Genomic DNA, 18,400 nt, shown 5'->3' with positions numbered 1-18,400 from the left:
GAGATTCACCTTTCATTAGTATGGCTTATTCCTGGGTAAATATCAATTTACACTCTCCTAGGAAAAACAGTTACACCTTTGAAACTGTACATGTCATTGTCTATAGAACATAGTCTACAAGTACTTTGGCTTTGCTGAGTCTATTCGGTAATGTCTCAAATATCAGGCATGTTCGGTGAGTTTCAGTAAGGTTTTGAAATAGAACAATGGTATTCTTCTTGCTTTATGTTGCACAAATCTTTTCTGTGAGGTTGGAAATCATGATAAGGGGCTGGCTTAAACTCTATTTGCAATTTCATGAGATAGTATTAATGTTTTATATCTTTGAATGTACAGTGTAACCTTTGTATTTTCTCATATATCGTAGTCTCTTTCTCACACTGCATGAAGAGTATTGTGTCTTAGCAATGAAAGGCATTGTAAAATGTATGCGACAAACACATGACCAGATATAGTCTTTCTTGGTTATTGCAGTGATAACCTACATGTACTTGCATCTCTGGACATTTGAATTTATTCCTTGTATTGAACAGGCAATCCCAAGAGACACATGGAAGCTCTGGGGAAGTTAAGTGACAAGTCTTGGCTGAAGGAGCCTTCTCTGCAGAATGCTCTAGAACTAGCTGCAGCTACACTCAGGTTAGTTGAACTGCCAGACATGTGCTTTAACCTGTTCCTCCTGTAATTAATAAAAAGCCTTCTATGCTCCCAAATAAGATTCTTTATGCCTGTCAACAAAGAATGACCAGGTTGGTAATCCGCCTGTGTGAAAGCATCGCTCATTGCCCAGCATCCATCATGCATCATCTGTTGTCTGTCATCTGTTGTGCGTAAACAGTATACATTTGCATCTTCTTGAAAAATCTGGGATGGATTTTTACCAAACTTGGCAGGTAGCATCCCTAGGGGAATAGGATCTCATTTGAACTAATACACACCATGCCCCTCACGGGTGGGGGGTGGGGGTTGAGGGAGTCCAAACTCCCCCATATTAAGACAAACAAATAAAAAAAATATTCTTCTCTAGAACCAGAAGTGATAGAGCTAAGTTTACACTATGAGTTAGTACTTATCAATTACCACAGTTTCAATCATGACAGAGCCAGGAATCACCCCTTGGAGCCTTGAAACTTAGTGTATACATGTATTATCAAACAAAAATTTTCCAGGGAAAGTTTTGGGCCATAACGTCAAATGAAAATGCTTAAATTTCACCTTTTTCTCCATATCTCGGAAATGACTCAAGGAATCTTCATGAAACTTAGTACATTTGCATGTACTGCCTGTCAGTGATTTTCTTGGGACTTTTTAGGGTCATGAGGGTCAAGGTCAGAGGTCAAGGTCAAATGCTCAAAATGTCACTATTTCCCCATATCCAGGCAATACCTGTAGGGATTTTCTTTAAATATGGTGTATACATGTATTCATTCCAGATAAAGATTTTGTTGGAAAGTTTTGGGCCGTTAGGTGAAGGTCAAGTGAAAATGTTAAAATTTTACTTTTTTCTCCACATCTAGGAAATGGCTTAAGGTGTTTTCATGAAATTTGGCAAATATTCTATATACTGCCTGACAATGATTCTCTAAGGAAATTTTGAGGTCATGGGTCAAAGGCCAGAATAAAGTGGCAAAATTCTTTTCCTTAAAGACCTAATAAAATGGTTTAGGCATATTTTTCTCAATGATGTAATAATATTATAAATTCTAAGTAATTCTATGGTTGTGCAGAGTTTTTTACTGTTCTGTATTTTGTTGTATATTTGTTAACATAATGGATGCAATTTCCTCGGTTTTGGAAAACTTTCTATACTTTCGCCGCATGCGGCGCACTATCACTTCTAAATTGTGATGACGTCTAAGAACGGAGTCGTCGATATTGATTGTCCGACCAGTCTAGCCGTAGCGCCAGCGAGCTGGCAAGGCTATGCTAGCGCAGTGCAGCGACAGCCGGCCGGCGGCTGCACTAGCACTGGCTAGCGCTGGCGGGGGAGCGAGCTAGCGAGCGCATAGCAGGTGCTGCGCTGCACTATTGTCATTGGCTAAGCCTTTAGATAAAAGAATATTTAATGAATTGTATCGGATTTAATACTGCCAATAATACAGATTACAACTGTGGTACGCTTGGATATCCATTATTTTCGGCAAACTCGTGAAATAGGCCCCACCACTGCGTGTCTGTACTAATAGTAATACTACGGCGACTCACCTGTTTAAATACTCATGAATTCAGCCCCACCGTGTGTCATCCATCGGTAGGTAAGCACGGCGGTGGGGCTGCCTTCCACAGTCAATACTCGTGAATGCGGCGAAAATGACTTCATAATATGGCTCTCGACTAATTTAACGGCCAATTTAACCATAAATACAACCCTGCCTAACCCTAAACCCTAGGAGGACCTACCCTTGCTTGCTATAAACGCACGAGTACGGTGCACGCGCACTGCGGTGGGGCCTATTTCACGATAGCCCCACCACCACTGTACTGTACTAACAATACTACGGCGACTCGCCTGCTTCTCGTTATAGGCCTAGACCTACTCGTGAATCCAGCCCCACCGTGGCATTCATCGGTAGATAAACACGGCGTTTGGGCTTCCTTCTACAGTATGATTTTCAGCATAAAACAAAAACTACTCGACCAAAATTGACGATCATTCTTGGTATCGTTTTTCTTAGAAAATGGCGCATCTAAATTACTGATAACAAATATTGCAGAAACTGACTATGGGAAACTGGTTAGGCCTTTTTTTTTTTTTTGAGCCACGACCCACCCTGTAACAACATATCCTCCTAACCGTTAGGCGTTAGAGTGTAGCCTCTGTACTACTACCAAAGATTCTGCTATTACTACTTACTAGTCTACTAGACCTAGTGCCGTAGTGGTACTAGTAGACTACTACTACTAGTAGACTACTATAACTACTAGTAGACTGCTACTAGATCTACTACTAGACTACTACCGGTACTAGTAGTTTAACTTGTAAGCGCCGGCCGACGGGCCAGGCCACGGCTGGGACGCTCCCGCTTGACTGCTGCAGCCGGAGTAGCCGCTCACTTTGTGAGCGAGCTGGGTCTATTCTTCTAATCTACATACTAGACAAACAGTTACAACTTACAATGTCAATCATGTAGAATACAGTATATCCTTTCTAACGTTAAACTATATGGGGGCATACCAGACATACCACTCTGTATTTCCCAGGCGATCATTTCCGTGAGGTCTATTCTCGGGCTTGGTGCCATGTTCATACGCTCTTACACTGGCAGCGGGGGAGATGCAGCTGGTTCATATCGGTAAGATGCAGCCCCACGATAACGTTCTGGTTCATCAGCTGCCTCTCCCTCCCCATCTTCCCCTTCAACTTCATGTGCCTCCTCTTCTTCTCCGCTATCGTCAGAGCTGCAGTCTTCATCATCATCATCAATGTCGAAGTTTACCCATATAGGGGAAGACATTATGCTCGAGGTACCAGGTATCTGTGCAATTTAGTGATAATGTACGTGGTACTAATGCGTACATGTCGACAGTCAGTGGGTCGACCGGGAGCGCACATCCCGCGGGGCCCGGGCCTGGCCAGGCTAGCTATCGTGTACGCGCGTGTACCAAGCTAGTAAATCTGAGTGCTTGTGCTGAGCGGCGTCTGCTAACTGAGCACAACTCCGTGCTTATACGTCATCAATCGGTTCAGGGGTGTTGGTCACGTGACTATCTTTTCCTCAAAAGCTGCAACGGGGTCCTCCAAAAATGTGATATTTGGGGGAGTTTTTAGAAGCGATAAAAACCGGAACGACACTGACAACTAAAATACATTGATAATCATGACATATATTTTACATTTCTTTTGCATATTAAAACATTTTGCAAGCATTTTATTAGGTCTTTAATGCCAGCTGAATTATGAAAAGTGGATGTTTCTAGTTTAGTTAGGGATTATTTGCAGAATTGTGGACCAGGTTGTCAGTGGGCAATGGCTCTAATCCTCGAACACAATTTAGCCATCCACGCAAATGAAACCTAGTTCCAGGAAAGTAAACACTCGACACATTTGTGACCAACATATCATTTTATTTATAATTTTTTTGCCAATGAAGTGAAACTAGCATCTCAACATTGTCAAGTCATATTATAGGCCTAGGGGGAAAACCATGCATTATGGCATACCAGTCGCCATAGTGACATTTCTAGTTCCATTTAAATCTCTTTAAACTGCATAGTCAAATTTTTTAAATACAGTAAACCTTGCTGAAGTCGACATCGCATAAGTCGACAACTCGCTTAAGTTGACATGATAAAAAAGTCCAGATTTTTGCCTTTGTTGTTCCTTGAAAATATCCTCATCTTAGTCGACATTTATAAGTCGACAACTTGCGTATGTCGACATGATTTTCAGTGCCAACTGAGCTGAAATACAAGTATGTGTAATCGTCTTAAGTCGCCATAATTTTTAGCTCAAATTCTTATCGCCATTCTCTGAAAAAGAATTGTTTTCCCACTCACTAGACCATTCGCGTCATGCATCCGTTGTTTTGTACGCCTGAATATAAAGGGCATACACTCATTTACACTCGAGTAATACACGCATTACCCAAGGTAATTCACTTTCTCCCTTTTTTCCCTCTCTCTTTCTGAGTGTTTGTGTCTGTGTGTATCGTTTGGTGCAGTTATATCAGCGTGATGCAACTTACGGTGCAAACGTGGAGCTAAAGCTCCATGGTCCAATGAGGGTGCAACGGGAAGTTGTTCTTGAACAATTTTTTTCTCACTCTTTATCTCGTTTAGAATTACATGCATTGTACAGTGGGATGTGCACTTGCCTTCTAAGCTAAGTCAACAAGATATTTTGTGTGATGACAGTCAGTAATGTATACAATTTTTGTCAAATATACTTATACAGTATCACACCTCTCTGCACGCTCATCATTTGTTCATGCATCTCGCAGGATATGTTTGTTAAGGGTGATTTTGTTTATCCGAAAATGCAATGAGGTTCGATCGTTACTCTCAAAACACACAAATTTTGTACATCCAGGTCTTAGTAGAACTATTCGTTATCCGAACATGAAATAGGCGTTTTTGTTAATCCGAATGTTCTAATGTTAATTATTCTGAAGCGGGATTAGAAACCTGGGCCCGTTTTTAGAAACTTCGCATTTAATTAATTGCAACTCAAAAAATCAAAAGGAAAAGGAATCACATCACACGCAACTTTGCGTTTAAACGCAAGTACATACGTTGCTGAAAAGACTTGCGTTTGATAATCATATGAAACTTGAAAATTGTACGAAACCGAAACTCAATTACGTTTAAACGCAACTTAAAATCAAATGCAAGTCCATCAAATCACACGCAACGCTGAAAGACTTGTGTTTGCTAATCATACGAAACTAGAAAATTGTACGAAACTAAAACACAATTGCGTTTTAAAACGCATGTCTAAAAATCACTTGCAAGTTCATCAAATCACACGCAACTTTCCATTTAAAAACACAAGTGCGTTGCTGAAAAGACTTGCGTTTGATAATCATAAGAAACTAGATTGTACGAAACTGAAAGTCAATTGCGTTCCCAAACACAACTCTAGAAATCAAATGCAAGACCAGCTGATCAAATCACATGCAACGCTGAAAAGACTTACTTGCGTTTGATAATCATATGAAACTAGAAAGTCGTATGAACTAACACTCAATTGCGTTTAAATGCAATTCTAAAAATCAAGTTCAAAACGCAAGGACGTTGCAGAAAAGACGTTTTTGGTATGAAACTAGAAACTGCGTTTAAACGCACCTCTACATATCAATGCAAGTGCGTTGTTGAAAAGACTTGCATTTTCTTTTTTATTTCGTACGCAAAATTAAAATAAAACAGAATTTTCACCCTGACTGAACTTACTGTAGTAGCAGGGGAAAGACATCGCAACATTTACATATTTCAAACTACTGAAACGCATGCAACTTCACGAAATATCAATGAAAAAATGGTAACAAATTGTTGCAGTTCGCTATGCTGAAGGTTTAAATCTCAGTCCAAAGTTTAATTAGTCTGACAATGGAAAGAGATATGTTTTTACGAAGGTTAGTTAATCCAAAAATTAAATGTTGTTTTCGGATTAACACATTTTCCTTTTTTCAGACGGGTCCGCGCCGCCGTACAGAGTGGTACTGTTGCGAATCGGAGCGCGAGAACAATTCTTTTTCAGAGTATGTCAATAGAAATTTAAGCAAAACAAATATTGCGACTTAGAGAAGGAAAATCATACATGTTTTAACTCAGTCGGCACTGAAAAATCATGTCGACAGAATCATACGAAATCACAAGCATATCTTTTCAGCAACTCACTTGAATTTAAATCGCAAAGTTACATGCCATTTGGCGAATTTGCGTTTGATGTTACAAATTAAGTTTAAAACATTAGATTTCTAGAAACGGGCCAAGGTTTCCGATCCCACTCTCTCAAAATCTCTCTAGAGATTGGGCAATTTTGCCGTGTCGTTACCTTGTATCCGCGCGAGATTCATTCATGAACTAAAATAGGATAGTTGCTTAGATACAGTAGGCATATTTCGACGGCAAAGGGAGTAAGATTTGGATAGCGACCCGCATCACGATCCAAATCTTACTCTGTACAGGGGAGATTCGTTTTCATATGTAAGTCGACAAAATGTCGACTTACGCGTAAGTCGACTTTCGCGAAAGTCGACGTGTTTTGCTCAGTCCCGATTATGTCGACTTATGCGAGGTTGACTGTACAGTGTACTTGGCAGGTATTTTTACCAGTGTGATGGAATATACAAATGGACACCATGCCCCCTTAGAAGCCCTCAAACCTACCCACCCCAAAAGTTTGCAATGTTCTCAGGTAGCAGTTCGTAAGAATGCATGAAAGGTGAATTTACAATACTTGGGTTAGCATGAGACCCTGGGTCTCTTGTTAGCTGGTAAAATTGATCATATACATACTAGATTGAACCTGGGAAGTAAGTAATATGACAACAACAACAACTAAAATTAGTAGTTAGGTTTGTTTTTCCATGGTACAATAGTAGATTGTGAATTGTAGATGTTTTGGAGACCACAATTTCCACCTTTATTCTATTCCGGAACCAGTATTTATTAGGCATATCACACTCAACATGTAGAAAACAAAAATAGATTAGTTCAATGTATTCCTCAGAATTAAATGTAAGTGCTCATATGATAATGTGGGACCAAACACATTTTATGTTCACTCTACCCTCCTACCCTCTTTGTAGGCACATGCCTGGTCATGCTAGCAGAGAAGTTCTGGTCATCATGGGAAGCCTGACATCATGTGACCCAGGCAACATTCATGACACCATACAGGTAGGCACTATTCATACTTGCCTCATATTTACCACCTGTATAGCAATCACTCTTGTGATTTGATGTTGAAGCTTTAGTCCACAAGTTGGCATCTTTAATTTGTTCTAGCTCTTGCATAGAGTGAACATGGGGCTATATGGAAATACTGCACCTACATAAAATTAGTTTCTCCCTACCATCATTCAAGCATGAACATCAGGCATGATGTTTCACCAGATAGTAAATATCTCAAAAGATCAGGAACTGTGGAGAGAATAATGAAAACAATAATACTGCTATTACTGCAGTCAGGCAAGACCTGGCGTAGAAAGCCCTGCATGGAGCATTTACACGTCATAAAACAGAGGTATCATCACCATACAGTGCTCACTGCTTAATCAGGAGGGGTCAAGAGACAAGTTTTTCTCCAGTTTTATTAGCGGTACTCGCTATTGGCCCGTGCAAACCACACAACATGAAGCGCAGTATGTAACCATTACACTAAACCATGCACAGTTACCAAACCTGCTGATAACCACAGCAACAAATACATGCACGCTATGACACGCAGACACAAAACAGCGATAAGAAAAGACACAACAGTCTCATAATTTTGGCAAATGCATCATCGGAACAAACCTTCATTCATTTGATCCACAGAATAACCCTCTTTTAGAGTTCAAAGTTCATAGCAAGTCACAATGCCTACCCTATTAATGCAGAGAAAGAGGCAGCTATGCTAAATTTCAAATGCTGCTTAACATGTAACAACATGCACATTACATCGACGGTTGTGACGATCATACCAACACATTTTTGAAAGAATGAAGCTAATCTTTTGTCTCACGAAGCCAGGTAAACACTCCTTTGTGTGTGTGTGTGTGTGTGTGTGTGTGTTTACCTCACTTCGTGAGAAAAAAGATTAGCTTTATTCTTCCAGTTACTACCACGATGATGAACATCTTCCGTACTATTGAACACAATTTTCTCATATTCATACCCCTGTTCTGCTGTCACGCACAAACCACACAATGCATGCATGTATACTATGCATGAACAGGGAGAATATGGGGCGCAAGGACTGAAGGGGTGATACAGTATATTAAAGTGCATGAGTAGAAGCTGACAACGTACAATAAGATGACACTCAATAAGACCGTCTCTGCATTGCATCTCACTGTCTACAGCAAATGTTTAGACTGCAGTCGGCATAATCTATCAGGATCTGGTTAGAAAATAATCCGTCTGGTATAAAAGGAAATGAAATCCCTTCAATTATTTCCAGGGATTTACTCATCATTTTAGACATTGACATGAACAATTGGAAGTGTTTCAGCCAGATTTGTCCCAATAAAGGGGTTGGTTCTGATTAAGCAGTGGAAATAACACATGAAAAATTTGTTATATCAAGTTTTGTTGCACTTAAGCTGGGGTTCCCACAAAAGCGGTTCCCAATTAACAGGTGAGCACTGTACTATGTATTGCTCTTTAATTCTTATGGAAAAACAAGGCTAAGAGTATCATTATATCCTCTTGTAAGTCATGATGCAAGTAAACCTCTTACACATACAGGTGTACTTAATATGTTTGATTGACGTCCACATGATCAGCAAGAATTAGATAGAATTAGATATATGTTTATGATGAAGACATACAAGGCCACATTTGCATCACACATGTAAATCCATTGATTTCTACTCAGGCTATGAGGGATCACAGCATTCGTTGCTCAGTCATTGGTTTAGCAGCTGAGGTCAGAGTGTGCCGCAAATTAGCGACAGTAACTCATGGTGAGTCCTTACTGATAAATGGCTCCCATCACATTCATTGTTGTTACTATAAGAACCCATAGAAAATCTGTTACTTTCTACTAGACATAAAATCTGTAAACTTGTGTATCTTGAATATCTGCTTATGATTAAAAACAGTGACATCAATATTTTGCAATGTTACTTTTTTATTTAATATTGTAAATGGCATAACTTACAAAAGATTTGAGGTATCCAAATGAAGCTTGACATACAGGTATACATGTATTAAAGTATAAGTGGACAAAGTTACATGTTGTACCAGCATATCACTTAGTGTGTTGTAAGGAATCTCGCTTTCCTTTTTTCTTTTCCTTCTTTCTTTCTGACAGATTTTATGAATGTGATATCTCAACAATGACTTGACCAATTAACATGAAATTTTCCATCATCTTATCTCTTGTCAATATCTAAATAAAGAAAGCTAATTGTTGAATTGTCTGTGATGTAATCTAGGCACCATTTTGTGATTTTGAGATGATATCAAATGATCAGTCATATTTTGATAACTAAATATATATCTTTATTGGCTGATCTTCTTACACTGTGCTTATCAGTTAAGCTATCATGACACACGCTTTTCAGAATATTTTAACCCTAACTAGGCCGGGGGGGGGGGCCTCCGAGGCCCCCCCCCCCCTCGACGTTCCGCGCGATGTATCGCAATCGCAAAAAGCTATCGCCGCGACGTTTCATGACTTTTTTCTTTCGAGTCTCCCGCATCTTTTGACACCAAATTTGCGACGCCCGGGCGCGCGGTTCCGAAGTTACGCATAAATATGAACACGCATGTCGGACCAAAAATTGCTCAAAAACGTTAATTCGTGTACAATTTCAATGCAAACTGTGCTTACTGGCAAATTTCATAAAAGCATGGTTATTTTGGTGTTTTATTGATTAAAATCAATGAATAACATATTTTCTTGTTCGAAGCGATGTCGCGGACAAATTTCATCGAAAAAACAATGAAAAACATAAAGTCGAAAAAACAATGAAATACATAAGAAATTCAAAAAAACAATAAAATACTTAAGAATTTTTTCTGATATCACAATTTTTTTTGATTACATTTGCTAAGGACACTAAAAAGAATACTTACACAAAAAATGTGCCTGTTTTGAGCTTTTTTTTGTGATTTATACCAAATAGTCTGGTTTTATACATCATCGTGCATAAATTAGCATAATTTAGCATAAATGATGATTTTTTGAAAAATTAACTTCATGGTATTTTAGATTACATCATAGGCAATGTGTGTGCCAATTTTCGTCGCGATCGCGCGGTCGACGGCTGAGATCTGGAGGGGGGCCTGGGAGGCCCCCCCCCCCCCGGCTCTATCAACTACCTAAATAGCCCGGCCTAGTTAGGGTTAAGCATTTCAAAAATGTTTCATGTGCCCGAGCAATAATGCTGTGTTTACACCATGTTCCTGGCGGCCGGGACAGTCACCAGGCCTCCTTGGACAAAAGGGGATGGACATGAGACAACATGGTGGGACGGGATAGGCAAATGTGACAGGCTGTGATTGCTGTGTCAGATTTTTGTCCCCGCCGAACGAGTTCGAGCAGGGGACTATGAAACGGGCTCCGTACGTGTGTGTGTCCGTGTGTCCGTCCGTCCGTGTGTCCGTCCGTCCGTGTGTCCGTCCGTCCGTGTGTCCGTCCGTGTGCGTCGTCGTGTGTGATCAAAATCTTCAATTTGCTACTTCTCTGTCATTTATGAGCCAATTTTGATTCTGTTTGCTTTATATGATAGCACTACATGGGAGCTTTGAAACTTCTACACAGAATTTCAGTCGTGACCTTTGACCTTGACCTTTGACCTATATTGTACATTTTGCTACAAAATGCTACTCCTTCGCCATTTCTAACCCGATTTCGATTCCGTTTGCTTTATGTGATGGCACTAGGTGAGGGCTTCAAAACTTCTACACAGAATTTTGACCTTTGACTTCTTTGACCTTTGACCTTGATTTTTTGACCTATATTGTACATTTTGCTACAAAATGCTACTCCTTCGCCATTTCTAACCCGATTTCGATTCCGTTTGCTTTATGTGATGGCACTAGGTGAGGGCTTCAAAACTTCTACACAGAATTTTGACCTTTGACTTCTTTGACCTTTGACCTTGATTTTTGACCTATATTGTACATTTTGCTACGAAATGCTACTCCTTCGCCATTTTTAACCCGATTTCGATTCCGTTTGCTTTATATGATGGCACTAGTTGAGGGCTTCAAAACTTCTACACAGAATTTTGACCTTTGACTTCTTTGACCTTTGACCTTGATTTTTGACCTATATTGTGCATTTTGCTACAAAATGCTACTCCTGCGCCATTTCTAACCCGATTTCGATTCCGTTTGCTTTATGTGATAGCACTAGGTGAGGGCTTCAAAACTTCTACACAGAATTTTGACCTTTGTCTTCGTTGACCTTTGACCTTGATTTTTGACCTATATTGTACATTGGCTACAAAATGCTACTCCTTCGCCATTTCTAACCCAATTTCGATTCCATTTGCTTTATGTGATGGCACTAGGTGAGGGCTTCAAAACTTCTACACAGAATTTTGACCTTTGACTTCTTTGACCTTTGACCTTGATTTTTTACCTATATTGCACATTTTGTTACAAAATGCTACTTCCGGCGGGGACATATGTTACGCACCGCGTAATTTCTACTTTTCCTTGTTAAACTGTCAAAAAATTTGCCTCAGCAGTCCCGGTGCTAATGAGAAACCTTGTAGGCCATAATGAAATGGAGTGAATGCAACAAAACGAGATGGCATGTAAGAGGCTGTAACAAAACTTGGAGGCGGTCCGTAGTGGGATGCGACAGAAAATATTGTGTAGTCTAGCCCGACCAGACTCTGTGAGAAAGGCATCTGATAGCTACATGTTCACCAGAGTGAGGACTGGAGCGAACACGACTGGAATATGGAGGGGAAAAACAAGAGAATGTCCCATCTACCCGTGGCGCGCTACGTTTTGGGCAAACAGTCCTGCTATGATCACATAGTGTAAATGTAGCATTAGGAAATGCACTTTTTCTGTGTGATTTGGATTCCTGATACATCCAGTAATAATGTCCAATGATTTCCGATTAACCTTAACCATTAGCAAAGTTATGGGCGTGCGCCAAAGCTATAATTCCATGTGCGTATCTATGTACAAATATAGTGAAAAGGCTTCTTTAATTTTACCATAGCTCCTCAGAATGAGGGGTGACCCTTTTTTATTGCAAATTCCAAAAGCTTATTATTTGTAAATATCATTTCAAGTATCAGTATTTCAGACGAATTAGAATGATGTCATCATATCATCATTTGAAATCAGATCAGTGAAATTTAATTTCATAACATAATGTTTCTGACACTTATTTGTGCGTACCTCAGTCATTTTTGCTTAATGTGCATCCACGTTTGAATTTGCTGTATTTTAGACAGTTGTCTTTCCATTTGACATCATCGTTTTTTAATTCTCCCTATCATAGCCAATATCACGCAATATCACCTCACAATACCAATATGTGATCGATCACTTTTGGGATGTATACTTCCTAGTTAGCGGTTCTGGAAAATCGTACCAGAGATCCTACATAGTGTAGGATCTTTGAGCGTACATTCCTTTCTGGAAATGTCTAAAACAAATGCACTAGTTTGACTTCAGGTCAAAGTGGTCTTTCCTTCGAAGCAGATTTTTCCACGCTCTCCGATGAACTTGTCTGTTGAGAACTTCACCCACACCATGTCCTTAATCTGTGGAGAAAATAGGTCATGAAGTCATTTTGAGCCATTTCAAAATTTTAACGTGCACATAATGCAGCGTCATGAATGCCTGACTGATATGCTCTGTGCGAGATGATCAGGTGACACTTGAAACTTGATGTCCACTAAAAATGATAAAGTTATGACATTTAGTTATTTAGTTATGAAGATATGACCGATCGTTTGACATCATGTCAAAATCACAAAATGGCGCCTAGTTGACGTCACAGATAAGTTGACGTTATGAAAAGATTTCTTTATCCAGATGTTGACATGTTTTATAATGATTGAAAATTTCACATTAATTGGTCATGTCATTGTTGAGATACTGCATTCACAAAATTTGTCAGAGAGAAAGAAGAATAAGAAAAATAGGAAGATTCCATATAAACAGAATAGGTAATACGCCATTAGTGCTAAGTACACTGAATGAGGGAGCAGCTTCACCATTTAAAGGCCGTGTCACACCATAACGCGGGCTTGTGGCGAGGAGGTAGTTTCCAGCACGTAGAAGATTTTCAGCGGGCGAACAAGAATGTTTGCAATTTTCATTCATGCCTTGTCATACCGTACGGGGGAACTTCTGCGGCTTGACTTGCGGGGAAACAAATTTACTCCAAGGAACTCTCCGCAGTTGGTCCGCACCTGACAGTATCTAGCGCGTAGTTGCCCGGAGGTGCTCACGCAAGTCTGATTTAACCGCAGCCAAGTTTTGAGCATGACCAAAACTTTTTCCGGGTGAGTCGCGGGAATGCCCGTAGAGGTCCACGCAGAACGCCAGTAGGAGACCCTTAGCGGCAGTACTTTCCAGGCAATTCCCACGCAGGTACTTCGCAGTCCCGTATGCAGCCAAGATAATGAAATTCTGTGAGATTTCAGCCATTCCATTAGAGGAATTCCTTCACTAAGTTGTCAGCCCCCACGCGACTGGTACAAAGGTCACACGGTATACTCGCAAGTATCAACGCGTCCAGCAAGTAAGACACATGCGCTGACTCGCACAAATCCTTTTCCGCCCTCAGGAATGTCCGGTATGCTAGAAAATCCCTACACGTAACAAGCCCGAGTAGCTTGCCCGGAAAGGTGTGACAGGGCCTAAACACGGTTGCGGGTAAAAAAATATGCGTGCGCACCTCCGGGCGACTACTTTTGAGATACATGCCAGGTACTGTCATGTGCGGATATCTACGAGGACCTCCGGGTAGTCAAAAGTGTTCTTTGCAAGTCGCACGCAAGGCTGGTGTGACACGGCCTTTATGAATGCATGAGTTGGAGCTCACCATAAAATTCATGAGTAGGAGGCTCACATTATATTTCAGAAATGTAGCAATGCAGTCCATTGCAATACTACTTGCTTAAGAAGGTCACCTGTGTACAATTTATGCATGCTTTCGTCATTTGTCCTGCTTTCTTTAGCTCTCACTCATGCATTCTTATGGTGAAGCTGCTATGTCGTCATCCTTGTTCATTGTGATTGTATATAAATTTTGAAAACATTCTTATTCCTTCCCCAATCACTATCAGTGATGAGATTCTGTACCCACTGTAACCAATTCATCATTGCTCAAATATAACATGCTGAAAATCAGCTGTAGTTCTCTTAGACCCCGTTTACAGTGCGGGGCTGGGCCGAGCCGCGGCCAAGCCGCGGCCGAGCCCAGCCTCAATTGCGAGGCCGGGCCCCGCAATTTTGTCCGTTTACACTGCCGGGCTCGGCCGCGCTTTTGATTCAAACCTTTCAATATTTTGTCGTAGTGGCGCTCTGCTTGTAAACAAATGCAATTTGGTATTGTCTGGTTTTCAGACCATTTGCCAAATGAATTCCGTGGCGACAAAGTCGCCGTTCGGGCAAAGGCCTTTGCCGAAGGAAAGAATCCTTTGCAGGACAAAACCACCTTAAACTATACTAGTTTTCGACGTTGAGGGGGTTAATATCCTGAATAGCGAAAGATACAGGCAGAGGGTTTGGAAGCCAGACTGAAATTGGCCGCACATTTGGCTTAGTTTGCGTTTACACCAAGAAAAGGCCGGGCCCGGCCGCGGCCGAGACCACCTCCAGAGCGAGGCCAAATGCGAGGCCAATTTTGGCCTCGCATTTGGCCTTTTGCGCGTTTACACTGAAGCGGGGCTGGGCATGGCCGCGGCCGAGCCGCGGCCGAGCCTCGCACTGTAAAGGGGGTCTTATAATCCAGCTACAAGTCAGTTAGCCAGCAGATTTTGGCAAAGCAACTTGTGTGCTGCCCCATGTGCCTATTTGAGGGTGCTAGAGAGCTGACCAACCCCAAGCCCTACATATGTTAGTATCTCTGAATCTGTTCCTGTCATTTCTGTGCATGTCTTCTCTATTTACCTCTCTGTGATAATCAATGAGCATTGACAAGTTTTTCCTGGGCTTCATGTAATGTTAAAGTTATAATATTTATATCTTACATGTATGTGTTCATCTAGTAATATCTGTTATACTTTTATAAGGTTTGGCATTTGTGTTTATTGTTGATAGAGGTGAGATCAGTCACTGAATCAATAAATTATTTCCATTCATATCGCAGGCACTTATGGAGTCATTCTTGATGAAAGTCATTTCAAAGAGCTCTTGATTGAACACACCGTTCCTCCACCAGCTAGGGTAAGCATCTTGCCTTCTTATAATTATCTGATTCTTTAAGCATTATTGATCATGGCAGGAGTTAGTGTTCTCTTGCATTGATATATTAAGAATTATCAATGTTTTGTGAAAATCAAAACAAGCCTCATGCACAAGATAAGAAGGTTAATATTCAGTTCTATATTTGGCACTTTTTTTTCTACTTTCCTTTCCACAGTTCTTTTTTCCAGAGAGACCATGGAAAAGTATGTTTTGGTTTCATTATACAGTAAAATCCTGTCAAACAAGGTCCTTGGGACCACTGATATTACCTCATTATATCCAGTTCCTCATTATAACTGTACACATCATAAGTAGAGAAAAACGTAAGTATAAAGACATTTATTGATTACCGTATTCGCCGGCAATAAGACTGCACTATTTCTCACAAAAATAAAGCTGTAAAGTCAGGGTGCAGCCTATACACCAGCCCAAGCAAATTATCGTCTTTCCAGCTCAGATAATCACCTAATTTAACCAACACACAGAATCATGTATGGGACTATGCAATGTGCAGAGGAGCAACGTGATATCAACCACTGAATTAATCAACCTTACCTGTCTGTGGCTTTTCTTCGCTAACGAAGATTAAGGAAGTCCACGTTTGCTGCATGCTTGTAAGTGACTGACGAGTCTGATGCGAGACTGGCAGACACGGTTGCAGCGGTTGCATGGGAAAATCTGTTGGTTGGTGTTAGGTGTTGGGTTTTTCCTCTGTTGTCTTTTTCTATTGAGCAGGGCCCTGTGATCATCCTCAAAGGGGGCTGTTGCTCGTTGAACAGTACGGCGCCAAAATGTGCGATCAGAGGCGATAGCAGCCCACTGTTGGTAGTCAATGTGGCAGGTGCTCAAGGTTCTCTTCAAGCAGTCTCTTTGTGGGTGCACCTCAGTCTCGGTCTCCAGAAGAGAGCTCACCGTACAGCATAACCTTCGGAAGGCGATGGTCTTCCATTCTTGAGACATGGCCAGCCCAGCGCAGTTGGATTTTCATCAGTGTGGCTTCGATGCTTGTAGTCTTTGCCAGCTCAAGTACTTTGATGTTGGTGACAAAGTCACTCCAGTGGATGTTTAAGATGGAGCGGAAGCATCGCTGGTGGAAGCGTTTAAGAAGGTGTAATTGGTGCCGGTAGAGGACCCATGACTCGGAGCCGTACAGGAGAGTTGGTATGACAACAGCTCTGTACACACTGATCTTAGTCTGTTTCTTCAGGTGGTGGTTGTTCCAGACTCTGTTGTGCAGTCTACCAAAGGTGCTGCTTGCCTTAGCAAGTCTGTTGTCAATGTCTTTGTCGATCCTTGCGTTGGATGTGATGGTGCTGCCGAGGTAGTAGGTAAATTGATCAACTCTTTTGAGTTCTGTTTGCCCAATTGTGATGTTGGGGGACCGGTAATCCTGTCTAGGAGCCGACAAACGCTTTAGCAGTAACTGCGAAGCAGGACGTTAAGCACTGGAGAGCCGACTCTGAATGAGCAAGAAGAGCGGCATCATCTGCGAAGAGTAGCTCACGGATGAGTAGCTCATGCGTCTTGGTGTGAGCTTGCAGACGTCTCAGATTGAATAGACTGCCATCTGTGCGGTACCGGATGTAAACAGCATCTTCATTATTGAACTCTTCCATGGCTTCTTTGAGCATCATACTGAAGAAGATGGTAAACAGGGTTGGTGCAAGAACGCAGCCTTGCTTTGCGCCATTGTCAATTGGGAAGGGTTCAGAATAATCGCTGTTATATCTAACCCGGCCTTTGCTGGTTTTCATGTAGTTGGATAACCATATTGAGGAATATTGAGGAATCAACCTTACAGACGATGCTATGATCTGCAGTCAAGTGGTAACTTTTTTTTTTCACTACCTACTTACCACTCTCATGGTGCCAATTCAACAAAAGTTTAAAAAGAAAGCACAGCACAATTACAAATTAATGTGCACAACCACTGTGGCGATTGCAATCCTGCACAAATCACACAATGACACTTATCGTCCATCTCTGCAATGCTTGCTATAGAATAGTACAGTGTGTGTGAATGAAGACAAACTGGTACTAGGCTATTGAATAGTGCGTGTGAATGTTGAACACACACTCAGTCATTCTTTACATTAGAGCCCTACACAGAAATAATCATTCAAAATCCTGACACGAAGTTTGCATCAACCGGAAAAACTTAATATCGAACAAATATTAATTATTGTTAGAAAACCCATGGAAAAACGGAAAAAAATAACAAAATTTTTCAGAAATATAATGTAGACAAGTACTGAAGTTTGGATCAAAACAAAACTCCTATATTTTTTCCTACTTTTTATCACCAAAGTCAGGATGCATGTGGAGCTGCGGCCTTATCGCTGGCGAATACGGTAATCAAACCTATGAGCAGTCTTTTCGTTGTTTACACATATGCATCATATCGAAAATGCGTTCCCTATCTCTCTTCTGAAAATCTTTTTGCGTATTGTAAATGCAAATTTCAAAGGTTTATGGCCGGGTTGAATTTCTAATCCTGTGACACCTATTCCATCTTCGTCATGTATGGAACAGTTCAGAAAGAATTGAAATAATCAAAATTCATTTGAGAACTGAAGTGATATGAAAATGAATAAAATCAGATCATACTAAATGTGTTTGGTACTTTTTCGAAATATCAGCATTTGGAAATGTATTAAAGTAACATGCTGTTGTAAATTTACACTGTTGGCATACATTCCAAAAACTTGTTCTTTCATTTTCTACCCCTATACGTAGTTTGTGTAGAAAGATCCGGCATAAGATCAACAGTTTATAAATGAATAAATATGTGACACGCTTTGTCGAAATGAGTCAAAAGTGGCGAAAAATGAAATTTTATTTAGGCCTGTATGTGAAT

General features: G+C 40.7%; 1 protein-coding gene across 2 annotated transcripts in view; it reads left to right on the top strand.

The window, feature by feature from the left end:
• Positions 1–18,400, top strand: part of LOC139735871 (general transcription factor IIH subunit 2-like) — an 87,542-nt gene that overhangs the window by 32,981 nt on the left and 36,161 nt on the right. For both annotated transcript variants that reach the window (XM_071646618.1, XM_071646619.1), the window contains exons 7-10: positions 534–639; positions 7,251–7,341; positions 9,023–9,110; positions 15,446–15,522. In XM_071646618.1, the coding sequence (XP_071502719.1) occupies positions 534–639; positions 7,251–7,341; positions 9,023–9,110; positions 15,446–15,522 (362 nt within the window). The remainder of the gene's footprint in view (positions 1–533; positions 640–7,250; positions 7,342–9,022; positions 9,111–15,445; positions 15,523–18,400) is intronic.

The sequence above is a fragment of the Diadema antillarum genome, unplaced genomic scaffold (genome assembly GCF_040938485.1).
Source record: "Diadema antillarum isolate AM-2024a unplaced genomic scaffold, OU_Dant_1.0 seq00000604_RagTag, whole genome shotgun sequence".
Classification (NCBI taxonomy): Eukaryota; Metazoa; Echinodermata; class Echinoidea; order Diadematoida; family Diadematidae; genus Diadema; species Diadema antillarum.
The sequence above is the reverse complement of the archived record's forward strand: the minus strand, read 5'-3'. Positions and strand labels throughout refer to the sequence as shown.